The sequence below is a fragment of the Chiloscyllium plagiosum genome, unplaced genomic scaffold (genome assembly GCF_037043375.1).
Source record: "Chiloscyllium plagiosum isolate Xiang-an unplaced genomic scaffold, Cpla_swu_hap1 HiC_scaffold_19, whole genome shotgun sequence".
NCBI lineage: Eukaryota > Metazoa > Chordata > Chondrichthyes > Orectolobiformes > Hemiscylliidae > Chiloscyllium > Chiloscyllium plagiosum.
In genome coordinates, this window is record NW_028270157.1 from 5608506 (window position 1) to 5635538 (window position 27033).

The 27033-nt window shown below is 50.3% G+C and overlaps 1 protein-coding gene across 1 annotated transcript in view; it reads right to left on the bottom strand.

The window, feature by feature from the left end:
• Nucleotides 1-15490, bottom strand: part of med21 (mediator complex subunit 21) — a 29368-nt gene extending 13878 nt beyond the window's left edge. The window contains exons 1-3 of the mRNA XM_043708728.2: nucleotides 15374-15490; nucleotides 6074-6188; nucleotides 4292-4392 (exon numbers count right to left, since the gene is read on the bottom strand). Of these exons, the coding sequence (XP_043564663.1) occupies nucleotides 4292-4392; nucleotides 6074-6188; nucleotides 15374-15415 (258 nt within the window). The 5' untranslated portion in view covers nucleotides 15416-15490. The remainder of the gene's footprint in view (nucleotides 1-4291; nucleotides 4393-6073; nucleotides 6189-15373) is intronic.
• Between the last annotated feature and the right edge of the window lie 11543 nt (nucleotides 15491-27033).

The window sequence follows — 27033 nt, forward strand, 5'->3', positions numbered from 1 at the left end:
GTTCTTGCAACGTTTTGGATAAATACAAGTTCATGCCAAATGGGATACAGACCAGCAAAGCCAGAAAATAATCGGGATGTGAGGTGAAACAATGGATGAGCTGACACTGGGTTGGTGTTGAACAACATGATAAAGATTGATGTGAGTAACCTTGATGACAGGCAGATCAGGATCAGACTCAATGTAAAGGTTACAAAGGACTAGCTCAGTTTCAGACAACTGTCAGAGGAAATGGAAACAATGACTGGGGAGTGGGGATTGAGGCAGAGACTGCAGTTTGGTTTCACACCTCGCAACATTTAATGTCAGGAAATACCTTCTCAACAGAGTCAAATCAGAGATGATGGAAGGATCAAGGCAAAGGTGGTGAGATAAGACTTATGAGCAGTCGGTTACATTTGGGAGAGATGTGTTTCCAAATGATATCCCTGGGGTGAAGCAGACAGAAGAACAATCAACAGTGTCAATACTCTGTCACTGGAGACACCAGAGGCAACAGTCACAATGAAGTTTAATAATATTACTTATATGGAACATAGATTCCCAGTTCTGTATAGATGATGTTTTACAAACAAAGAGCCAGATAGTAACCTGGAACAGTGAACAAAAGACAGACCTTCCAAGAAAGCTTTTGACTTCAATTAGATTACTGAGTCAGCTGCATGGGAAGTTAAACGCTGAATGCATACAAGCTTAACTTTTATGATCACTAGAAACAGATGGTTAGGTGCCATTAGCAGGTTAAATTCAGAGGAAGGCACACCACCAGATTGATAGCATTATGTTTTATAGAAGTCTCCAAGCTATCAGAGCTGAAAATAAGAAAATAAATCCAAAGCAGGATCAGCAGTTGGCAGCTTAGTGCAGAGCATGGAGGCCCCCAGTACTGGTCTACTGTGGAGAGCCCTTCAAGAGAGACTGATGTTTGTCTTTTTAAAACTTTGCTTCTTGTGTTTCTGACCTACGGTTAAACTGTGTTTAGCGGTAATGTAACTCCTCTTCTCTTCATTCCTTTATTCTGTAACTAAAGGTTGTACCTAGGGACCTTTATACCCAAGATGGCACTGTAAGTGGAATTTGAATACATGCGACAATAAAGCTAATTCAATTCAAGTGTCTTAAGTTGCTTCTGCAGTCCACGGAGAAGAGCTGGAAAGAGTCAGTGCGTTATGTCTGTACTTGTGTGGGTCTGATAGAAATGGAGAATGGCATCTGGTAAATGTACAGAAAGTCGGTTGAGTAGGAAATCTAAAAGTGAAGACACTTCCTGGGGTTAAGTATTTCTACAAGATACAATGATGGAATTTTATATATACTCCTTCTCCCTTTTGTTAACAGGTTTATGATGATTTGTTAAAGTATATTGGCAGGCTTATGTGAATATGTTCAGTGACTGATCACAGTAATCAAAGCAAAAATCCAAATAATGACCTATCAAGTCAGGTTGTAGTCAAGAAGCTGACTGCTTATATATAAGCATCTACTGGGATCACAACAATGCAGGAGTTGACAGGTACATCTCTCACTACAATTCAATGGACATGAGTAGCACTGAAAAAGTGCACATCCACTGAGCTAGATAACAGATGGGCAGGTAGTGGAGGAGGCTGGTGTGGCCAAATCTGTCCAAAAGGAGGATGAGAGGTAGTTTACCATGATCATTCATTTAGAACTTGACTTTGAATAGAGACAAACTTAGGATCACAACTACGAGAACCATGAATAAGGGCAATAGACAATTCAAGAGAAACTGGAGTACCCAGTTTGTGGTTTGGCTGAACAACACTGACACATTTAAGGTGAAGCAGCACAAGCACTAAGGAAGGAATAGAAACATATGCTGATAGGTCAAGGTGCAGAGGGAGTGAGAGGAGACTCACATGAAACTTAGGCAAATGGCCTTTTGCTGTGCTGTAAATTGTAAACAATTAGCTTCTTCAGCACATACAATTCAAGATGGGCAAGTGGAAATTCTTCCTACATCCTGCTGCTAGAATTTACTAAATATACTGTGTCCACAAATACTGCACCAGTTCCTACACTGGCTTTCACTGGCAGAATGTAACAGGCCACTCTTAATGTGATGCAAGCAGTGGGATTTATTTATATACTATCTAATGTTATTTGATGAATTTGAATTTGTTTTCTGTGTGCTTGAAGTTAATTATTAATTTGAAGTCATAGAGATGTACAGCATGGAAACAGACCCATCGGTCCAACCTGTGGTTCTGGATTCCCCAACCCCAGGGAAAAGACTTTGTCTACTTATCCTATCCATGCCCCTCATAATTATGTAAGTATTTTTGTAACCATGGCGAATTCTGGGAGAACTGTTTTTGAAGCCTGGTTGTGGAACAAATGGGCAGTTTGTGCACAAATGGACTTTTCTTTATTTTAAATGGTGACCCAGCATGGTAAGTAATGGTGCAAAAATGGTTCAGAGAATTCTGGAATCTGAGTTTTTTTAAACTTCAGGGAAACACCCATAAAGAGAGACTTTTAGTTTCACTTTTGACTTCATGTTTTTAAGGTTTGGTAGATTTTACAACAGCATGGCTGTATAGAGCAGAGCTCCAGAGATAAACTTCATGAAATAGATTACCTTAGAGTGAGAAGTTAATGTTAGTCTAGAGCAGAAATATTGGGATAAAAACCCAGAAGTTCTGGATGTAGCTTTGCTCGCTGAGCTGGAAGGTTCATTTTCAGACGTTTTGTCACCATGCTAGGTAACATCTTCAGTGAGCCTCCGGATGAAGCATTGGTGGTGGAACCCACTTTCTATATGTATGTTTGAGTTTCCTTGGGTTGGTGATGTCATTTTCTGTTCTTTTTCTCAGGGGATGGTAAATGGAATCCAAGTCAATCTGTTTGTTGATAGAGTTCCAGTTGGAATGTCATGCTTCTAGGAATTCTCGTGCGTGTCTTTATTTGGCTTGTCCTAGGATAGATGTGTTGTCCCAGTTGAAGTGGTGTCCTTCCTCATCTGTATGTGGATCATGTCGTTTTGTGGCTAGTTGATGTTCACGCATCCTGGTAGCTAGTTTTCTGTATGTTTGCCCAATGTAGTGTTTGTTACAGTTCTTGTAAGGTATTTTGTAAATGACAAAAGTTTTGCTTGTTGTCTGTATAGGGTCTTTCAAATTCATTAGCTGCTGTTTTAGTGTTGGAGGGTTTGTGGACTACCACGATGTCAAAAGGTTTGAGTAGTCTGGCAGTCATTTCCGATATGTCTTTGATGTAGGGGAGAGTGGCTAGGGTTTCTGGATGTGTTTTGTATACAGACAACAAAACTAAAGTCATCAACTAGCCACAAAAAGACATGACCCACTCTCACTCGTATTCTTACATACAGATGAGGAAGAATAACACTGCGACTGGGACATCACATCCATCAGAGGACAAGCCAAACAGAGACACGCAAGAGAATTCCTAGAAAGCACAGCATTGCAACCAGAACTCTATCATATTGACTTGATCCCATTTAACATCCCTTCCGAGAAAGAACAGAAAATGACATCACCAACCAAAGGAAACCTAAACACTAATAGAAAGCAGGCCATCCGGAGGCCTGCTGATGTTACCTAGTATGGTGATGAAACATCTGAAAACGAAACTTCCATCTCAGCGAGCAAACCTACATCCAGAACCTCAACTTGAGCTACAAATCTTCTCAAAACTCACTAAAACCCAGAAGCGTTTATTTCAGCTGAGAACATTAAAGCTCAGGTGTGTAGTGGCTCCAGAAGAAGCCATCGCAATTCCATGGTTCGTACTGCTGCATCACACCACCAGGGACTCAAGTTCAATTCCACTCTCAGGGGACCGTCTGTGGAGTTTGCACATTCTCCCCTTGTCTGCGTGAATTTCCTCCGGGTGCTCCTCCCACAGTCCAAAGATGCGCAGCTTAGGTAGACTGGTCATGGTAAATTGCCCATAGTGTGCAAGATAACATTCACATTGGCATGCCTGTATGAGTGTTTTGGGAACTGTATCAGGAATAGTCTTTTGGGGGAACTGTACAAAAATTGTTTTATTTCATTTGCTGAAAAGAAGTGTTTTGAGACTAATACGATTATATTATCACTGTGCATTTTAAACTTTTGAACTCATACAAGTTAACAGTTTGGATCATTATATTTTATTCCTTGTGTCATTAAAATAAAATTTTCAGCATTGCATGCTTATTTTCTGGCAAAAGCTTACATTTTGTTAAAACCAAAATAAGTAAAAAGCTAAATTTCTGTCTGGGATTGGATTTGTTCAGGAATATCATCAAGTGGAATCACATTACCTGCAATGCTGCTGTTGATTCTTCACTTGGTAGCGAGTCGACTAATACATCAATATCTTTCGCAGTGCGTGCGATCAGTGCAGCAAAAAGCTGTGCATATTCTGGAGGGAAAATGTAGGGCCAGGAGAGAAAAAGAAATTTCAGATAACAGCCTTTCAGGAATGACCCAATGAAGAGAGATGGTGGTAGGGAAAGATTTGCATTTACGAATGGCTCTATTATACCATTGGGTAATAATTTAACTCTGACAGCAAAGCCCATGTCTCACAAGTGAACTAACTAAAAAAAATTCCAAACGATTTTGTAATCACTTGACTCCTTGCTGGTTATAACTATAATGTAAAATCTTAAAGCAGAGGAGGCCATTTGGCCTACTGTGTCTGTGTTGGTGCTTTAAAAGAATTATTCATTGTATTGAACAGCCCTGCCCATATTGCCCACAAGCAAATGTTTTCCCTTCATTAATGCACCCAGCCCATTTCAGGCAATGCATTCCAATTTACATTTTAAAAAACTTCCCTCTTTTCTTTGGGCAATCACCATAAATCTGTGCTTTCTGATTACTGACTAACTTGTAGTCTCCTATGTTCCACTAAGAGAGATGGACCTGAATGTTTTTCAAGGAGACAATCTTCCTAACCTGGCACTGCAACTTTTAGCCACTCAGGCAAATGTGTCTTCCAAATGGGGTTGTCATTAATGCACTTGAGCATCTACACGGAGATGATTCTGCAATCTAATTTGTTTTATAAAAGGAGTGAACATTTCAGGTACTTCGAAGTATAAGAAACATCCTGGAGTAACACAAGAGTTACGGTGGATGTGCAAAATCAAAAGCTGGCAACCCTAGTTTTAAATGGAACATCAAGGTCAAAGGAAGACAGCTCTCAGCACCAAAAAGGTGACTGAGAGGTCTCCAGAGACATTGTGCATTTTTATAGCTTTCTGCATAGTAAAGCTTCCTCCAAATATAACCTGATTCCAAGCCAAGGTGAAGTGTAAAACTTGCAACTCATATTTTATTGATGATGGATTTAATCAGATTGCAATATCACAATGTTCACTTCCTCCTTGTAGCCCCCACATCCTAGCAGTCTCTCTTTCAACTATTTTACAATAGCAATTACACCAAATTAAAGTTGACAGGCCCTTAAATGGTTAGTCTCTCTTTTTAATCGAAATAATTAAAATATGCCTTTTGTTTTAACATATTTACATACCATAAACATCAAGGCATTGAACATGAGCATAATCAAATTAAATTTCAGTGAGTCAGTAAGGAGACATTAGGACAAGTGGTGAAGCAATTTAGGTTGCTAAACTGGACTTCAAGTCCAGGTGATCAGAGACACTGGATTCACAGACAATTGCAATAACTTATTTCGGGAAAGTAAAGACATCCGCAGACATTCAAGGAAATAGTGGCATAGCTGTCATGTAGTTCAACCAGTAATCCAGAGATCCAGGCTACAGTTACAGGGGGACTGGCTCAAATCCCACTAAGGCAGCTGGTGGAATTACAACTCAATTAAATAAAATTGGAATATAAAGTCTCAACAAACTATCGATTATTGTAAAAACCCATTTAATATGAATAAAACTGCTATCCTTGTATGGCAGGCCTACAGGCAACTCCAAACCCACAGTCTGTTAAACAACTATTAACTATTCTCCAAAGTGGTCTGGCAAACCACTCAATTCCAGGGCAATTAGAGATGGGTAACATATTGGTGCTTCCTGTGACACCCACCTCCTATCAAACAATGAATTTTAAGAACTAACCTTCAGTTGGGTTGGATGGTTGATCTTTGTTTATGGCAGTTTGGATATTTGTAAACGATGCAGGTGGAGCACACTGCTGTAAGACACCAATGGCATTACAGAACTGGTCTGCTAACTAGAGAGAAGAAAAGAAGGTTAATTTAAAACAACACGGCATTTAATTTTGTTGGGCAATGTTATTTACGGTCAAGGAACAAGATGTGTGAATGGAGTTTTTACTTAATTCAGTCATGGGACTTGGGCATCGCTGGCCAGCCTGCATTTATTGCCTGACCCAAACTGCCCCTTGAGAAGGTGGTGGTTAGCTATCTTCATGAACCGCTGCAATTCACATGCTGGAGGTAAACCCACAGTTCCATTAGGGAGGGAGTTTTCCAATTTCAACCAAGCGACAAAGAAGCAACGACGAGATATTTCCAAGTCAGTTGGTGAGTAGTGTGGCTGGCAACTTACAGGTGGTGGTGGTACTCCCATGCATCTGTTGTCACTATCCTTCTAGATGGAAGTAGTTGTGGGTTTGGAGGGTGCTAAGGATCTCTGGTGAATTTCTGTAATGCATTTTGTGACAGTTTACATTGCAAAATAGTCACTTTCAAATGCAACAAAATCTGGACAATATCCAGCTCGGTCCGACAAATGGCAAGTGAACATTTCCGTCACGGAAGGCAAAAAGAGGCAACCTAACCACCACCCCCTGACATTCAACAGTGTTAATATCACTGAATTCTCCACTATCAACATCCTGGACATTACCATTGATCAGAAACTGAATTGCTCTCACCACGTAAACACATTGGCTACAAAAGCAGGCCAGAGGCTAGGAATACTGCGACAGGTAACTCCCCTCCTGACTCCCAAAGCCAGTCCACCATCTACGAGGCACAAGTCAGGAGTGTGATGGAATACTCCCCAATTGCGTGGATGAATGCTCTCCTATAATACTCAAAAGCAGCATGACACCATCAGGGACAAAACAGCCCAATTGAGTGACACCACATCCACTCAACCAATCATGTAGTTCAGTCCTCCCATGAAAACCCTTGCATCACACACAACATGGGTGTTGGGGTAAAAATAAGCACTACCACAGTTAGGCGGTAGTGTGGGGGTAAGAAAAAAGAACAGGAGTGCCTGACATCCTGTTCATTCTAAAAAAAAAATAAACAGGCGTGCCAGTCGTCCATTTTACTGAGAGCTGGCTCTGAGGGAGCTGGATCAGTGTCAAGGACTGTCTATATTTAAATAAATGTTGACATGGTGACGGTGGGGTTAGTTCTCTAACTTTTGAAAAAAAGAAAAAAACTCTTGCATAAGCATCTCTCTGTCACTGAATCAGTCCTGTTTTCAGCCTATCACTAAGTCGGTGGCACAGTGGTTAGCACTGCTGCCTCACAGCGCCTGAGACCCGGGTTCAATTCCCGCCTCAGGCGACTGACTGAGGAGTTTGCACGTTCTCCCCGTGTCTGCGTGGGTTTCCTCCGGGTGCTCCGGTTTCCTCCCACAGTCCAAAGATGTGCAGGGTCAGGTGAATTGGCCATGCTAAATTGCCCGTAGTGTTAGGTAAGGGGTAAATGTAGGGGTATGGGCGGGTTTCGCTTCGGCGGGTCGGTGTGGACTTGTTGGGCCGAAGGGCCTGTTTCCACACTGTAATGTAATCTAATCTAATTTGTTCCTTCCTTCCTTCCTTTTTAACCTGCCTCTGAAGTTGATTGAAAATATTTACATCTCTCAACTTTTGATGGTTCTGGTGAATGGTCATCAACCTGAAACATTCACTTAGTGATGATGTGGGCATTAACAATCTCCAACATACACACGTTTTGTTTGTGTACAACAATGAGTTAGTTCAATGATGGAACAGTCTTGAATGGGTTCTTTCTGTCCTTAGCAAATTATAAAGCATAGTTCAAGACAAAGTGCAAATTATGAACAAGTTTGACAGTCCCACCCTTCTGTCCATCACAAATTCCACAGATTATTTGTTGATGGCATATTGATGTATGGAACTTAAATTTAAAAACGAAACACAGCATGTGGAAGTGTGAAGATTTGAGCTAGATTTCAAACAGTAAACTGTTAAGTAAACAGTGTTTAAATATTCTGTCTCACTATTATAGTTCACCTGAACACATATCAGAGCTAACTGGAAAGAGACCAAACTACACTTAACTACGAGAAGGAGCAGACCATTCAGCCCCTCAAGCATGCTCCATTTAACCTGATGGCTAATTTGATTCCAAGCCAGCAACCTTTCACCCCTTGCTTACGAAGAATCTAATGTCACCTGCCTTAAAACTATTCAAGGACTCTGATTTCACCTCGTTCAGGAAAAGAAGTTCACTCGTGCTCCACCTGAGAGAAAAAAAAATTCTAATCTTTGATGAATGGGTGACCCTTATTTTTAAACTATAATCCTTAGTCTAGATTCTCCCAGAAGGGGAAATATCATCTCCACATTTGCCCTGTTAAGATTAAACGTTCGACCAAGTTGCTCTTTTTTTCATCTAAACTCCAGTAGGTACAAGTGCAGTGTTTCCAACCTTTCCTCAAAAAATCCTGTTATTCCAGGCATCAGCCCAGGGAACAACCTATAAAATGTTTCCAATGCAGTTCCACCTTACCAGAAATAAGGTGTCCCGTAATGTTCATAGTACTTCAAATACAGTCCAGTCAGTGCCCTTAAAAACAAACAAACTCTCTACTTTCATGTTCAATATCCCTCGCAACAAAAACAAAGTTCTATTAGCTTTACTGGTTACTTGGTGTATCAATACTATATCCTTGTATGATGCATATACTGGGACATGTAGACTTATCTGCATCTCAGCATTCTACAAACTCACACCATTGAGATACTTGTTTTATTATACCTGAGAAAATGCATGATTTCAATTTACCATTCGCAAAATCTTTACCTTGTTCCTTAACTTTGATAGTCACACCTTAAACATCTCACCACATTTCAGAATATAATTAGAACTCATTACATTCAGTAAGACCTCAATTATTCCACAAAATCTCCCGATGTTGAAAAAACTGTGACACTGTGCCTGACCCAGTACGCCCAACTGAAGTAGGGCCAGCGCCGCACTGCCGGAGGGCCAGCGCTGAGGGAGCGCCGCACTGTCGGAGGGTCGGTGTTGTATATTGGATTTTGTCTGAAATAAACCCCCCGGGCCATCTGCACCCCAACAGGAAGGGGAGCGAGGGGGCGAGGGGAGGGGAGAAGGGGAGATGGGGGGGGTGGGAGATTGGGGGGGGGGGGGGGGGTGGGAGATTGGGGGGGGGGGGGGAGGAGGGGGGGGGGGGAAGATGGGGGGGGGGGAGGAGGGGGGGGGGAAGATGGGGGGGGGGGGAGGAGGGGGGGGGGAAGATGGGGGGGGGGAAGATGGGGGAGGGGGGGGAGGGGGGGGGGAGGGAGGGTGGGGGAGATGGGGGAGGGAGGGAGGGTGGGGGAGATGGGGGGGGGGGGGAGGGTGAGGGAGATGGGGGGGGGGGGGAGGGTGAGGGAGATGGGGGGAGGGAGGGAGGGTGGGGGAGATGGGGGGGAGGGAGGGTGGGGGAGATGGGGGAGGGAGGGAGGGTGGGGGAGATGGGGGAGGGAGGGAGGGTGGGGGAGATGGGGGGGGGGGGGAGGGTGAGGGAGATGGGGGGGGGGGGGGAGGGTGAGGGAGATGGGGGGAGGGAGGGAGGGTGGGGGAGATGGGGGGGGAGGGAGGGTGGAGGGAGATGGGGGGGGGGGGGGGAGGGTGGAGGGAGATGGGGGGGGGGGGAGGGTGGAGGGAGATGGGGGGGGGGAGGGTGGAGGGAGATGGGGGGGGAGGGTGGAGGGAGATGGGGGGGGAGGGTGGAGGGAGATGGGGGGGGAGGGTGGAGGGAGATGGGGGGGAGGGTGGAGGGAGATGGGGGGGAGGGTGGAGGGAGATGGGGGGGGAGGGTGGAGGGAGATGGGGGGGGAGGGTGGAGGGAGATGGGGGGGGAGGGTGGAGGGAGATGGGGGGGGAGGGTGGAGGGAGATGGGGGGGGAGGGTGGAGGGAGATGGGGGGGGAGGGTGGAGGGAGATGGGGGGGGAGGGTGGAGGGAGATGGGGGGGGAGGGTGGAGGGAGATGGGGGGGGAGGGTGGAGGGAGATGGGGGGGGAGGGTGGAGGGAGATGGGGGGGGAGGGTGGAGGGAGATGGGGGGGAGGGTGGAGGGAGATGGGGGGGGAGGGTGGAGGGAGATGGGGGGGGAGGGTGGAGGGAGATGGGGGGGGAGGGTGGAGGGAGATGGGGGGGGAGGGTGGAGGGAGATGGGGGGGAGGGTGGAGGGAGATGGGGGGGGAGGGTGGAGGGAGATGGGGGGGGAGGGTGGAGGGAGATGGGGGGGGAGGGTGGAGATGGGGGGGGAGGGTGGAGATGGGGGGGGAGGGTGGAGATGGGGGGGGAGGGTGGAGATGGGGGGGGAGGGTGGAGATGGGGGGGGAGGGTGGAGATGGGGGGGAGGGTGGAGATGGGGGGGGAGGGTGGAGATGGGGGGGGAGGGTGGAGATGGGGGGGGAGGGTGGAGATGGGGGGGGAGGGTGGAGATGGGGGGGGAGGGTGGAGATGGGGGGGAGGGTGGAGATGGGGGGGGAGGGTGGAGATGGGGGGGAGGTGGAGATGGGGGGGAGGTGGGAGGGTGGGGGGAGATGGAGGGTGGGGGAGATGGAGGGTGGGGGGAGATGGAGGGTGGGGGGAGATGGAGGGTGGGGGGAGATGGAGGGTGGGGGGAGATGGAGGGTGGGGGGAGATGGAGGGTGGGGGGAGATGGAGGGTGGGGGGAGATGGAGGGTGGGGGGAGATGGAGGGTGGGGGGAGATGGAGGGTGGGGGGAGATGGAGGGTGGGGGGAGATGGAGGGTGGGGGAGATGGAGGGTGGGGGGAGATGGAGGGTGGGGGAGATGGAGGGTGGGGGGAGATGGAGGGTGGGGGGAGATGGAGGGTGGGGGGAGATGGAGGGTGGGGGGAGATGGAGGGTGGGGGGAGATGGAGGGTGGGGGAGATGGAGGGTGGGGGAGATGGAGGGTGGGGGGAGATGGAGGGTGGGGAGATGGAGGGTGGGGGAGATGGAGGGTGGGGGAGATGGAGGGTGGGGGAGATGGAGGGTGGGGGAGATGGAGGGTGGGGGAGATGGAGGGTGGGGGGAGATGGAGGGTGGGGGAGATGGAGGGTGGGGGAGATGGAGGGTGGGGGAGATGGAGGGTGGGGGAGATGGAGGGTGGGGGAGATGGAGGGTGGGGGAGATGGAGGGTGGGGGAGATGGAGGGTGGGGAGATGGAGGGTGGGGGAGATGGAGGGTGGGGGAGATGGAGGGTGGGGGAGATGGAGGGTGGGGGAGATGGAGGGTGGGGGAGATGGAGGGTGGGGGAGATGGAGGGTGGGGGAGATGGAGGGTGGGGGAGATGGAGGGTGGGGGAGATGGAGGGTGGGGGAGATGGAGGGTGGGGGAGATGGAGGGTGGGGGAGATGGAGGGTGGGGGAGATGGAGGGTGGGGGAGATGGAGGGGTGGGGGAGATGGAGGGTGGGGGAGATGGAGGGTGGGGGAGATGGAGGGTGGGGGAGATGGAGGGTGGGGGAGATGGAGGGTGGGGGAGATGGAGGGTGGGGGAGATGGAGGGTGGGGGAGATGGAGGGTGGGGGAGATGGAGGGTGGGGGAGATGGAGGGTGGGGGAGATGGAGGGTGGGGGAGATGGAGGGTGGGGGAGATGGAGGGTGGGGGAGATGGAGGGTGGGGGAGATGGAGGGTGGGGGAGATGGAGGGTGGGGGAGATGGAGGGTGGGGGAGATGGAGGGTGGGGGAGATGGAGGGTGGGGGAGATGGAGGGTGGGGGAGATGGAGGGTGGGGGAGATGGAGGGTGGGGGAGATGGAGGGTGGGGGAGATGGAGGGTGGGGGAGATGGAGGGTGGGGGAGATGGAGGGTGGGGGAGATGGAGGGTGGGGGAGATGGAGGGTGGGGGAGATGGAGGGTGGGGGAGATGGAGGGTGGGGGAGATGGAGGGTGGGGGAGATGGAGGGTGGGGGAGATGGAGGGTGGGGGAGATGGAGGGTGGGGGAGATGGAGGGTGGGGGAGATGGAGGGTGGGGGAGATGGAGGGTGGGGGAGATGGAGGGTGGGGGAGATGGAGGGTGGGGGAGATGGAGGGTGGGGGAGATGGAGGGTGGGGGAGATGGAGGGTGGGGGAGATGGAGGGTGGGGGAGATGGAGGGTGGGGGAGATGGAGGGTGGGGGAGATGGAGGGTGGGGGAGATGGAGGGTGGGGGAGATGGAGGGTGGGGGAGATGGAGGGTGGGGGAGATGGGATGGAGGGTGGGGGAGATGGAGGGTGGGGGAGATGGAGGGTGGGGGAGATGGAGGGTGGGGGAGATGGAGGGTGGGGGAGATGGAGGGTGGGGGAGATGGAGGGTGGGGGAGATGGAGGGTGGGGGAGATGGAGGGTGGGGGAGATGGAGGGTGGGGGAGATGGAGGGTGGGGGAGATGGAGGGTGGGGGAGATGGAGGGTGGGGGAGATGGAGGGTGGGGGAGATGGAGGGTGGGGGAGATGGAGGGTGGGGGAGATGGAGGGTGGGGGAGATGGAGGGTGGGGGAGATGGAGGGTGGGGGAGATGGAGGGTGGGGGAGATGGAGGGTGGGGGAGATGGAGGGTGGGGGAGATGGAGGGTGGGGGAGATGGAGGGTGGGGGAGATGGAGGGTGGGGGAGATGGAGGGTGGGGGAGATGGAGGGTGGGGGAGATGGAGGGTGGGGGAGATGGAGGGTGGGGGAGATGGAGGGTGGGGGAGATGGAGGGTGGGGGAGATGGAGGGTGGGGGAGATGGAGGGTGGGGGAGATGGAGGGTGGGGGAGATGGAGGGTGGGGGAGATGGAGGGTGGGGGAGATGGAGGGTGGGGGAGATGGAGGGTGGGGGAGATGGAGGGTGGGGGAGATGGAGGGTGGGGGAGATGGAGGGTGGGGGAGATGGAGGGTGGGGGAGATGGAGGGTGGGGGAGATGGAGGGTGGGGGAGATGGAGGGTGGGGGAGATGGAGGGTGGGGGAGATGGAGGGTGGGGGAGATGGAGGGTGGGGGAGATGGAGGGTGGGGGAGATGGAGGGTGGGGGAGATGGAGGGTGGGGGAGATGGAGGGTGGGGGAGATGGAGGGTGGGGGAGATGGAGGGTGGGGGAGATGGAGGGTGGGGAGATGGAGGGTGGGGGAGATGGAGGGTGGGGGAGATGGAGGGTGGGGGAGATGGAGGGTGGGGGAGATGGAGGGTGGGGGAGATGGAGGGTGGGGGAGATGGAGGGTGGGGGAGATGGAGGGTGGGGGAGATGGAGGGTGGGGGAGATGGAGGGTGGGGGAGATGGAGGGTGGGGGAGATGGAGGGTGGGGGAGATGGAGGGTGGGGGAGATGGAGGGTGGGGGAGATGGAGGGTGGGGGAGATGGAGGGTGGGGGAGATGGAGGGTGGGGGAGATGGAGGGTGGGGGAGATGGAGGGTGGGGGAGATGGAGGGTGGGGGAGATGGAGGGTGGGGGAGATGGAGGGTGGGGGAGATGGAGGGTGGGGGAGATGGAGGGTGGGGGAGATGGAGGGTGGGGGAGATGGAGGGTGGGGGAGATGGAGGGTGGGGGAGATGGAGGGTGGGGGAGATGGAGGGTGGGGGAGATGGAGGGTGGGGGAGATGGAGGGTGGGGGAGATGGAGGGTGGGGGAGATGGAGGGTGGGGGAGATGGAGGGTGGGGGAGATGGAGGGTGGGGGAGATGGAGGGTGGGGGAGATGGAGGGTGGGGGAGATGGAGGGTGGGGGAGATGGAGGGTGGGGGAGATGGAGGGTGGGGGAGATGGAGGGTGGGGGAGATGGAGGGTGGGGGAGATGGAGGGTGGGGGAGATGGAGGGTGGGGGAGATGGAGGGTGGGGGAGATGGAGGGTGGGGGAGATGGAGGGTGGGGGAGATGGAGGGTGGGGGAGATGGAGGGTGGGGGAGATGGAGGGTGGGGGAGATGGAGGGTGGGGGAGATGGAGGGTGGGGGAGATGGAGGGTGGGGGAGATGGAGGGTGGGGGAGATGGAGGGTGGGGGAGATGGAGGGTGGGGGAGATGGAGGGTGGGGGGAGATGGAGGGTGGGGGAGATGGAGGGTGGGGGAGATGGAGGGTGGGGGAGATGGAGGGTGGGGGAGATGGGGGGGGAGATGGAGGGTGGGGGAGATGGAGGGTGGGGGAGATGGGGGGTGGGGGGAGAATTGGGGGGGGAGGGTGAGGGAGATGGGGGGGGAGGGAGATGGAGGGTGGGGGAGATGGGGGGTGGGGGAGATGGGGGGGGGGAGGGTGAGGGAGATGGGGGGGGAGGGTGAGGGAGATGGGGGGGGGGAGGGTGAGGGAGATGGGGGGGAGGGAGGGTGAGGGAGATGGGGGGGGGAGGGTGAGGGAGATGGGGGGGGAGGGTGGGGGAGATGGGGGGGGAGGGTGGGGGAGATGGGGGGGGGAGGGTGGGGGAGATGGGGGGGGGAGGGTGAGGGAGATGGGGGGGGGGAGGGTGAGGGAGATGGGGGGGGAGGGTGAGGGAGATGGGGGGGGAGGGTGGGGGAGATGGGGGGGAGGGAGGGGAGGGTGGGAGGGGAGGGTGGGGGAGATGGGGGGGGGGGGAGGGTGAGGGAGATGGGGGGGAGGGTGGGGGAGATGGGGGGGGGAGGGTGAGGGAGATGGGGGGGAGGGTGGGGGAGATGGGGGGAGGGTGGGGGAGATGGGGGGGGAGGGTGAGGGAGATGGGGGGGGGGAGGGTGAGGGAGATGGGGGGGGGGGAGGGTGAGGGAGATGGGGGGGGAGGGTGAGGGAGATGGGGGGGGAGGGTGGGGGAGATGGGGGGGAGGGAGGGGAGGGTGGGAGGGGAGGGTGGGGGAGATGGGGGGGGGGGGAGGGTGAGGGAGATGGGGGGGGAGGGTGAGGGAGATGGGGGGGGGGAGGGTGAGGGAGATGGGGGGGGGAGGGTGAGGGAGATGGGGGGGGAGGGTGGGGGAGATGGGGGGGGAGGGTGAGGGAGATGGGGGGGGGGAGGGTGAGGGAGATGGGGGGGGGAGGGTGAGGGAGATGGGGGGGGAGGGTGGGGGAGATGGGGGGGGAGGGTGAGGGAGATGGGGGGGGAGGGTGGGGGAGATGGGGGGGGAGGGTGGGGGAGATGGGGGGGGAGGGTGGGGGAGATGGGGGGGGGAGGGTGGGGGAGATAGGGAGGGGGGGGGGGGGGAGATGGGGGGGCCACTGCTAACCCCGGAATGGAGTCAGGCTCCAGCCACTCGCCCTCACCGAGTTCACAGCGTCCTGCAGCTGCGTGAGCCGGTCCGCCATCTTCCAACCGACACCTAACAAGCCGCTCCGCCATTGGAAGAGGGTCGCGACTAATTTCCGGCCATTCGCCAACCGCTTTACTGCCGTGTGGCGGAATTGACCAATCACCTACCGAGATAACTGGTAACCAATGGAAACGGCACGGAGCTACCATGTCAGGACGGGAGGCTGGGATTGCTAACCAATCATCTGTCGGACACTGATGGAAAGGCAGCCAATCATTAGCCACACATCGATCACCCAATCAGTGACAGGGATCGTAAACCAATCACATGGAGCTAATCCCAGGGTCTGTCCAATCAGAGTTACTGGCGACACATGATGATGTTCCTCTCCTCCAATTATCTTGGACAGGTCTGATTGGAAATATTTGAACAGTTAAAGCATTAAAGTCCACTCCTAAAGAGAGACAAACCTGAAACTACAATAAAACTTGCTAAGTGATAACTTGCCAAAAATGTGCAGGTTAGGTGAATTGACCATGCTAAATTGTCCGTAGTGTTAGGTGAAGAGGTAAATGTAGGAGTATGGGTCTGGGTGCTATACGCTTCGGCGGGTTGTTGTGGACTTGTTGGGCCGAAGGGCCTGTTTCCACACTGTAAGTAATCTGTAAGTAATCTAATAAAGTTGTGCCTTACGTCAGGAATAGGAGCAGAAGTAGGCCATTCAGCCCATCCAGACTGACCTTATCCAGGACACTGGGAGCCAACAGCAAGTTAGGATCAAAAACAGAGGTTTCTGGAAAAGCTCAGCAGGTCTGGCAGCATCTGGCAACATTAAGCTGTTGACCCCGGGAAACATCGAGGAGCTCAAGACGGATTACGCAGGCTGGAGAACCGTGAAGCCCCTCTTTGAGTCTCCAGTGGACTGGTGGGAAACAGTAAAAGGGAACATCAAGAGGTTCTTCATCCTCAAAGGAGGCGAGAGAGAGGCGGGGAAAACTGTCCCAACTCCAGGAAAGTATGCAGAACCTGCTCCTGCTGCAGACGATGGGGGTGGATGTCACGGAGGACCTCCAGGAGGTGAAGGGCCAGCAAGCCTCGCTCTTTGCCTCGGAGGCCTCCAAGATAATCTTCCGGTCCAGGGTCCGCTCGGTGGAGCAGGACGAGTCATGCTCACATTTCTTCTTCCAGAAGGTGCACAAAGAGAGCTCCATGCTCAGCAGCCTGAAGGAAGAAGATGGCTCGATAACGTCATCTCAGGCTGACGTCCTGAGGATCAGCAAATCCTTCTATGCCAGTCTATATGACTCAAAGCCAAACGACAGCACGGCCTCCCAGTCGTTCCTGTCCTCTATCACGGACGTCTTAGACGACGGAATATGAGAGAGGCTGGGCCAGCAGCTATATCTGGATGAGCTGACCAAAGCCCTCGAGTCCTTCGAAAAGACTAAAACTCCCGGAAGCAATGGCTTACCGGTCGAGATCTATTCTACTCTTTGGGACTTGATTGGCCAGGACCTGCTGGAGGTTTACGTCAATATGCTTCTGGAAGGTACCATGAGTGAATCCATGAGGAAAGGCATCATCACCCTCATCTACAAGCAGAAGGGGGAGAGGGAGGAAATTAGAAACTGGAGACCAACTCGCTGTTAAACACAGACTACAAAATCTTGTCAAAGGTCATCGCCAACCGGGTCAGGTCTGCTCTGGGGTCGGTGATTCACCCTGACCAAACCTGTGCTGTACCGGGTAGGAAGATCGCTGAGAGTCTCGCACTCCTCAGGGATACAATTGCCTACGTGCAGGACAGGGGGGGGTGGACACCTGCCTCATCAGCCTGGACCAGGAAAAAGGCTTTGACAGGATATCGCATACATATATGAGGGATGTTCTCTCCAAAATGGGCTTGGGGAGGGAATCTGTAATTGGATAAGACTGCTCAACACCAACATTGTCAGTGCAGTCTCAATCAATGGGTGGGTATCAGATAGCTTCCCTGTAAGATCTGGAGTCAGGCAGGGTTGCCCCCTCTCTCCTGCCTTGTTTGTGTGTTGCATAGAGCCATTTGCCGAATCCATCAGGAAGGATGCGAGCCTGAGAGGGGTGACTATTCCTGGCAGCGGGGGCCTGCAGGTTAAGGCCTCCCTGTACATGGATGACGTTGCCATTTTCTGCTCGGATCTGCTGTCTGTGCACAGACTCATGTGACCAATTCGAGCGGGCCTCGGGGGCCAAGGTAAACCGAGGCAAGAGCGAGGCCATGCTCTTCGGGAACTGGGCCGACCAATCCTCTATCCCCTTCAGGACTGACCACCTGAAGGTGCTGGGTATTTGGTTCGGTGGGGCTGGGGCGTGCGCCAAGACCTGGGAGGAGCGGATCAGGAAAATGAGGCAGAAACTGGGCAGGTGGAAGCAACGGTCGCTCTCCATTGCCGGTAAAAACCTGGTCATCAGGTGTGAGGTACTCTCAGTATTGTTAAATGTGGCACAGGTCTGGCCTATCTCCAGAACCTATGCCTCCGCAGTAACCCGGGCCATCTTCCACTTCATGTGGATTTCAAAGATGGACCGGGTCCGAAGGGACACAATGTACAAAGACCTGGGCAATGGGGGAAAAAACATGCCCAATGCCACCCTCACCCTGATGGCCACCTTTGTGTGTGGCTGCATCAAGCTGTGCGTGGATCCCCGGTACGCAAACACCAAGTGTCACTACGTACTGATGTTCTACCTGTCCCCGGTGTTGCGAAGGATGGGCCTGGCCTCGCTGCCGCGGAACGCTCCGAGTAGTTGGACCGTTCCGTATCACCTGTCCTTCGTGGAGAAGTTTATGAAGAAAAACACCTTTGACCACAAGTCCATCAGGAAGTGGTCAGCACATAGTGTCCTTGAGACTCTTCGGGAAAAGGGAAGGGAAGATCCTGTCGAGCGGTTCCCTGAGCAGACTGGGAAAGCCATTTGGCAGAATGCCTCATCGCCAGAACTTTCCAACAAGCACCAAGACATGGCTTGGCTGGTGGTGAGAAGGGCTCTGCCTGTGAGATCCTTAATGCATGCCCAGACTTTCTGCCGCACCGCATGCTGCCCTCGAAGCAGCTGCGGGGGGACGAGCCTGTCACACACCTCCTTCTGGAATGTGCCTACGCGAAGGAAGTCTGGAGAGGAATGCAGTGGTGTTTGTCGAGGTTCGTCCCGAACAGCTCCGTGACGCGGGACTCCATGCTCCACGGCCTGTTCCCCGGGACGCACACCAAGACGAACATCAACTGTGCCTGGAGGATCATCAACTCGGTGAAAGACACTCTTTGGTCTTTCCGAAACCTGTTGATATTCCAGCTGAAGGAGTTGACCCCAACTGAGTGCTGCAGACTGGCACATTCCAAGGTCCAGGACTACGTGTTGAGGGACGCGCTGAAGCTCGGGGCAGCTGCCATCAAGGCGCGGTGGGGAAAGACCACCGTGTAACATCGCCTGCCTAAGCACAGGGGGCCCACGCAGTCATTTGGGCTCCGCTGACACCTCAGCAGAAGAGCTGGATAGTAAATGTACAGTAAATTTCGACGTCTGTACGTAAAGCAATGTAATGTGTGCACAAGAATGGCATTGTATAGAGATCCAAATTATTTTATGAATAAAGTATATTTTTGAAATAAAAAAAAATCTGTGGGGAGAAATCAGGGTTAACATTTTGGGTGCTGTGACCCTTCCTCAGAAATGGACCTGAAATGTTAACATTGATTTCTCTTCACAGACTCTGCCAGACCTGCTGAGCTTTTCCAGCAACTTCTGTTTTTCTTTCTGATTTACAGCATCAGTCTTTTTCTTAGCAACAGTAAGATCTTGAAGAGCTTGCCCATAGATTGGGGGTGGCACGGTAGCACAGTGATTAGTACTGCTGCCTCACAGCGCCAGAGACCCGGGTTCAATTCCCGCCTCAGGCAACTGTCTGTGTGGAGTTTGCACATTCTCCTCGTGTCTGTGTGGGTTTCCTCCGGGTGCTCCGGTTTCCTCCCACAGTCCAAAAAATGTGCAGGTTAGGTGAATTGACCATGCTAAATTACCCACAGTGTCAGATGTAGGGGAATGGGTCTGGATGGGTTGCTCTTCGGAGGGTTGGTGTGTGGACTTGATGGGCCGAAGGGCCTGTTTCCACACTGTAAGTAATCTAATCTAAGGCAGCAGGTCAGGTTAGTGGAGAGGTTTAAGAAGTTATATGGGATGTTTTACTTTTTCAGTCATGGCATTGAACTTTTACTGGAAAAATATACCTTATTCATAAAAATTATGTACATACAAATGTTGGTTGAGAACAGCTCCATACTGTCTGGCACAAAAGGATTTGCTGATCCTCAGGATGTCAAACTGAAATGATGTTACTGATCCATCTTCTTACTTCAGGCTGCTGAGCACAGATCCCTCCTGTGCACAGTTTGGAAGAACAAGTGCAAGCACTTCAATGGAATTGAGGTAGGGAAGGAACGTCAAATTCCTTGGAATGACAATAACCAGAAATCTTTCCTGGTCATCCCACAAAGATGGATCATCACGAAGGCACAACAACACCTCTTTTTTCCTCAGGAGGCTAAGGAAACTCGTCGTGTCTAAAAGGACCCTCACCAACTTTTAGGATGAACCACAGAAAGCATTCTATGTAGGTGCATCACAGCTTGGTACGGCAACTTCTCTGCTCAGGAGTGTAAGAAACTACACAGTTGTAAGCACAGCACTGTCCATCATGCAAGCCAACCTCCCATCCACTGACTCCATCTATGTTTCTCGACGCTGTGGAAGAGCAGCCAACATCATCAAAGACTCATCTGGTTATAATCTCTTACAACCTCTCCTGTCAGGCAGAAAATACAGAAGCTGAAACACCCATACCAACAGGTTTAAGAACCATTATTATGGGAAGGACGCTGTGAAACTTGAAAGGAAAAGATTTACAAGGATGTTGACATGGTTTGGAGCGTTTGAGCTATAGAGAGAGGCTGAATAGGCTGGGGCTGTTTTCCCCAGACCATCGAAGGCTGAGGGCGACCTTATAGAGATTTATAAAATCATGAGGGGTATGGATGTGGAAACTGACAAGATCTTTTCCTTGGTGTGGGGGAGTCCTGAACTAGAGGGCATATGTTTAGGGTGAGAGGGGAAAGACTTAAAAGGGACCTAAGGGGCAATTTTTTCACACAGATGCTCATGCGTGTATGGAATGAGCTGCCAGATGAAGTAGTGGAGGCTGGTACAACATTCAAAAGGCACTTGATGGGTATATGAATAGGAAGGGTTTGGAGGGATATGGGCTAAGTGCTGGCAAATAGGACTAAATCAATTTCGGATATCTGGTCAGCTGAAGGGTCTGTTTCCATGCTGGATATCTCTATGACTGTAAGGACAGCTTGTTCCCTGCTGCTATTAGACTGCTGACGGACCTGTCTAATCTCTAATGATGATCTTGCTTTGTGCATGTCCTGTTCAGTGTAACCTTGTATGCGTCGCCCAGTCTAAATGATCTGTATCTCCATTAATGATCTGCCTGTACTGCTCACAAAACAAAACTTTTTACAGTACTTAGGTACATGTGACAATAATAAATCAAATCAAACATTTTATCCTGTTCCACATGTGTGGGGCTTGGTCTAGAAGATTATCCTGGAGGCCTCCGAGCTAAAGAGCAAGGCTCCGAGTGATGCTCTGTGACGTTGATCTCTCTCTCTCTCCGTCTGTCTCTCTCTTTCCGTCTGTCTGTCTCTCTCTCTCTCTCTCTCTCTCTCTCTCCGTCTCTCTCTCTCTCTCTCTCTCTCTCTCCGTCTGTCTCTCTCTCTCTCTCTCTCACACACACACACACACCTTCTGAACACCATTGATGAAGCCTCTGGAGACAGACGTGAGCTGAATATCTGAAGGTGGGGCTCTGCACATTGAGCTATGATTGACAGGCAAATGGGTTTAGAATAAACAGCTGCAGTTAGGATGCTGAAACCCACATCATCATGAAGGGCTGAATGGCCTCTTTCTGTGCAGTAATTTTCTGGGATGACAAGTTTCCTTTGTACATAATAAGCTGTGAAAATAACTATAGGTGATGGTTTGCTTAGGATTAAAAGTTATTTATAGATTCAAAGGAAACACCAGGAAACTTGGGGAGTTTCAAAACGCAGACAGGAAATGTGACAACAGCATGACCAATGTGAGTTCCAGAGAAGAATCAGATCAAACTTGAAATGTTAGCTGGTTTTCTGTTCACACATGTGTCCAGACCGGCTGAGTTTCTCTGGGATCAAATTGCAGCATCTTCAATATGTTTAATTGACCGCCACGCCTCTTCAGGAATGCCAACCCTGAAGAAAGTTTGCTCTTCCCTCCAACAGGAATTCTGGTCGTCACTTCTCCCCCAGCATTCCAAATCCATCCACACCCAGTCAACTATAGCCTAAATGCTGCCCCTTCCACACTTCACCTCAGCTCTGATGAACTGTCATCTAGACTTGAAATGTTAGCTTGTTCTCTCTCCACGGATGCTGCCCGACATGCTGTGACCTTCGGCATTTTTAGTTTTCAGTTCGGACTGTACTGTAACTTCACTCTTCAGTCTAGCAGAGATTGGTTGAACTCACTCTAGCTAGGGCTAGTTAGATCACTCTTGTACTGATTAGGGGGAGACTGAGTCTTAAGCAGAAATAACTCATTTTGAAGAGATGTGACTGATACTAGTAAAGGTACAGTGGTAGCAACCTAGTTACAACAGCAACTTTAAGAAGATTATAAAATGATGCAGAAAAGATTCGTGAGAATGGTTTCAGGGATGAGGAAATGTAATTATATGGAAGGGTTTGTCTTTCAAGTGATGTGTGTTTGCTAGCTGCTTCAAACTGCTCCCACAGGCACTTACAGAGGTAGAGGGCACCACAATACACTAGCCCGTACATTATGCAGAATCGTATGTTTCCAAGCATCTCTTTTTCATAAAACTAAATTGTACGCACTATTAGTTGCAGTTATCACTTACCCAGTAGACATACATACAATGAAAATCATTGTTCATTAACAAAACATTGTGTAAGTATGGTCCATTCCACCTTTATCAGTCTCTGTGCTTGCATTACATACATACTCTTTCAATTCTGCAGGTGTCCTAATGGGAGGTGTGCATGTTGTTGCTGGCTGCTCCTCTGGTACCTGCTCATTCCCAGGGTGATGTGCTTCTTCTGGGGAATGTTGTTCCCATGGCAAGTGCTGTTGCGATGAGAATTGTTGCTGACCCATTTCTGCTGATGAGGAACAATGGATCTCTGAGATTGGTGCAGATAGTGAGATTGCTTCGACCTGACCTGCTACCTGTGGTGAAGGTTCAGTTTCTCTTGGTATGTTGATGTCTGCAGTTGTAATGATATATCTGATTGTTCACGTAAACCACATACAGTTGACTTGGAAACTGCTCAACAGGACCCAGGTTGTTCCAAGCATTGAATGTTTGCACTCTGACTTGTTCTCTGATAGGAGAAAGTAGGGACTGCAGATGCGGGAGAGTCAGATTCAAAAAGTTTGGCACTGGAAAAGCACAGCAGGTCAGGCAGCATCCGAGGAACAGGCAAGTCGACATTTCGGGCATAAGCCCTTCTTCAGGAATGGTTCTCTGATATTCGGCTCTGGCAATGACTTGGCTGTCTGTCATTCACCTTGATTTTGTAACTGATGTCCCTTATCATTTCTAAATTCAGTAATTCTTCACCATTGGAAGAGTAGGTTGTATGCATCACAACATTATTCTTTGGACTGGATTACATAGAAACGTAGAAAATAGGTGCAGGAGTAGGCCATTTGGCCCTTTGAGCCTGCTCCACCATTCAATATGATCATGGCTGACCATGAAATTCTCAATATCCCACTCCCGCTTTCTCTCTATACCCCTTGATCCCTTTAGCCACAAGGGCCATGCCCAGCTCCCTCTTGAATATATCTAATGAGCTGGCCCCAACAGCTTCCTGTGGGAGAGAATTCCACAGGTTCACAACTCACTGAGTGAAGAAATTCTTCCTCATCTCAGTCCTGAATGGTTTACCCTTATTCTTAATCTGTGACCCCTAGTTCTGGACATCTCCAATATTCTTCCCATATCTAGCCTGTCCAGTCCCATCAAGATTTTATATGTTTCAATGAGATATCCCCCCTCAATCTTCTAAATTTCAGTGAATGCAAGCACAGTCAATCCAGTATTTCTTCATACGTCTGTCCTGTCATCCTGGAAATGAGTCTGGTGAACCTTCACTGGACTCCCTCAAAAGCAAACGCCAACTCGCAGAACATTTCAGAGAACGTCTCTGGGACACACGCACCAAACATCCCCACCACCCTTTGGCCTACCACTTCAACTCCCCCTCCACTGGCCCAACGACATGCAAGTCCTGGGCCCCCTCCACTGCCAAACCCAAGCCGCCCGATGACTGGAGGAAGAACGCCTCATTTTCCGCCTTGGGACCCTTCAACCACACGACATCAACATCAACTTCACTAGTTTCCAAACTTTCCACTTCATCCCAGATCCAACCCTCCAACTTTACACTGCCCTCTTGAATTGTCCTACCTGTCCATCTTCCTTCCCACCTACGTGCTCCACTCTCCCCACCCAACTATCACATTTACCCCCCCCCCCACTTCCATCTACCTATCACCCTCGTAGCTACTTTGACCCAGCCTCACCCCCAGTCCCCTATTTATCTCTCAGCCCCCTTCGCCCTGCACATTCCTGATGAAGGGCTTTTACACAAAAGGTCAACTCTCCTGCTCCTCGGATACTGCCTGACCTGCTGTGCTTTTCCAGCACCACATTTTTCAACTCTCCAGCAGCTGCAGTCCTCACTTTCTCCTCTTTCCCTCAAATAGCAAGAATCTCCTTCCTCAGACAAGGAGACCAAAACTGCACACAGTCCACAAGCTGTGGCCTCACCAAGGCCCTGTTCACTCTCCTTGCCTTCAGTTTTTGAACGTTAGTCTGTGCTGGATGTTTTGCTGGGCTGATACTTCTACCTTTGCATTTAATTGGAGTTAGAGTGGAGATGAAACATGGTGTTCAACCTCCTAAACATTTATGAAGTGCCTGATCTTTTGTATTCATGAATTAAGGGCCATTGCCTCTCATCAGACTGTCTGGAATGCTGTCATGACTGAAATGTGTTTTCAGTCTCACTGGGAGGCATTAATTTCAGCTGGCCTAATTCCCGATGACAAGATAATCAGTTCTGGCAAAAGCACAGAGATTAAGTGCAAGTTTCATCATGTTCTTTCTGAGATATTGTGCATCATAAACGGCTCTCTGGTTTGCTCTGCTTGGTATCTGTTACAAGCATTGCACCAGCTGATGTACGCCTTAACCTCATTGCGAAGGGTTGACCATTACAAATATTCTCTTCCCTTCCTCACACTCAACTCAATTCCGTGACAGTTTGCACAGATGTGCTTCAGTATCCACTTTCTCATCCCCTTGGGAACAATGACTCTCCTTGCTTTGTACAAAATGCCATCTTGGACTAACACTTTGTCTCCATCTCCCAACACACTAATATCACAACAGGCATGTCCTTGACGCTTTCAGTTCATTCCTCCTGCAGATATTGGAGAGTTACATCATGTGGTGTTCTTGTTTTAAGCAAGATGTGTGTTTTTTCAGTTTAAAAGTCTCTGTTGGGTTAATGATATCTGGGCCATGTTGTGTTGTTGCTTCTCATTGAATCCAAAAGATCCCAAACTCTGCCTTAGCTTCCTCATTTTCCTTCATAGGGAAAGCTGGATTTAACGGCATATCAGCAATAAACACCCGTTTCCCTTGCTTGTATTGTCATGTCCAGCTGATATTTCTGTAAATGAAGTCACATTCTTTACAGATGTTTCCCAACACGAAGAAGAGCTTTGGGGAAGATGCTTTGAAATGGCTCTGGATGGATTGTGTTGTCACTTTGTCTCTCTTTCTCTCTCTCTCTCAAATTATACAGATTACAATGATCACAAGAAAAAATAATAGACAGGCATTCTTTCCCTATCTGCATATAGCGTCATTCAGTGTGTATGAATCCCTGTAAAGTGTGTGTGAATCTCTGGTATAAAGCATGTTTCATTAATACAAATTGGCTATAACATGATTGACAAATTGTGGATGCTGTTTGGATAACGCAAACTTTCTACTGAACGAGTATAGTAATTTTCTATAGCGATCTTCTACAGCGTGATTTTTCGACAGCAATTTCCATAGCAATTTTCAATAGCACAAGATTGCAGAGGAACACAACTGTCATGTGATCACAGAACAACTGTATAAAGGCAACTGCTTGTTCTGGCTGCCAAGGAGTCACTCCAAGTCTTCTCTTGCTGGGATCACACCACAAGGTGACTTCATCATTGACACTGTGGAGCTTCTGTGGAAGTATTGTCATCACGAGTTGTTTGATTCCAGTGAGAGCTGCTGTTTGTTCTCTTCACCGATACCACTGCACGCCCTTAGTAGTGAACTTATGACCCTAAATAGAAGCTTACACGCCAATTACAAATTAGGCAGGATTTTTGTTAAATAATTCCCAAGTCCCACAGATTGTTGCACTAGTTTCACACCAGTTGATTGCTGCATCTCTGCATCACCACGTATTTTGTTTGGATCTGAGTGGAACAAGTGGAGAATGTCAAGTTCCTGGGAGTGGTCAACAAGCTTTCTTGGACCCTTCATATGGACGCACTGGTTACAAAGGCCCAACAATGTCTCTTTTTCCTCAGGCAGCTGAGGAAAGTTGGCATGACAGTGAATACCCTTGCCAATTTTTATAGGTGCGCCATTGAGAGCATTCTGTCTGGTTGTATTACTACCTGGTGTGGCAACTGTACCATTCAAGATCGGAGATGGTTATAAGAGAGTGAGAACTCAGCCCAGACAATCACAAAGGCCAACCTTTCCATCTATAGAATCCATCTACCAGACCCATTGTCAAGGAAAGGCCGCCAGCATTCTCAAAGATCCATCCCTGGCTTTTCTACAACCTCAACCATCGGGGAGAAGGTACAGAAGCCTGAACACACGCACCAGCCGTTTTCAAAACAGTTTCTACCTTACTGTTGTTAGAATACTGAATGGACTCACAAACCCTTAACATTTGCCTATACCTATGTTTTTGTTTTTGCTGCTGTTTATCTATTATGTACTTATCTATGCTACTTAACTCTGTGATCTGCCTATTGCTCACAAGACGAAGCTTTTCACTGTGTCTCAGTACATATGACAATCAATTCAATTCATTCCTTTCACCTGTGAATACATGAATTCAGGCTTCTTCAGTTACACTTTCTTTTCAGCTACAGGCTCATCTGATGAGCTCTGTCCAGAACTACCCTAGTTTCTGGTGGTGTTTTGTGATGGACGCTTCCACTGTCTCTCCAAACCCAAAGGACAAGCTGATCATAACTTTCACTCCAGGAAGGTCACGGCCTAGCTCATGTTGTCTGTGTTGATGTGCTTATAGAGCACTGGGAATGTCAAATGGCAAGTGCAAAACAGAAACTGTTGGAAAAACTCATCAAATTGGCAGCATCTGTGGAGGGAAAGCAAAGTTAACAGTGACCCTTTTACAGAACTAATTGTAACTCGGATAAGTTTGGTATATATGCGTAAGATAGGGTGGGGGAACATGGGAAGAGTAA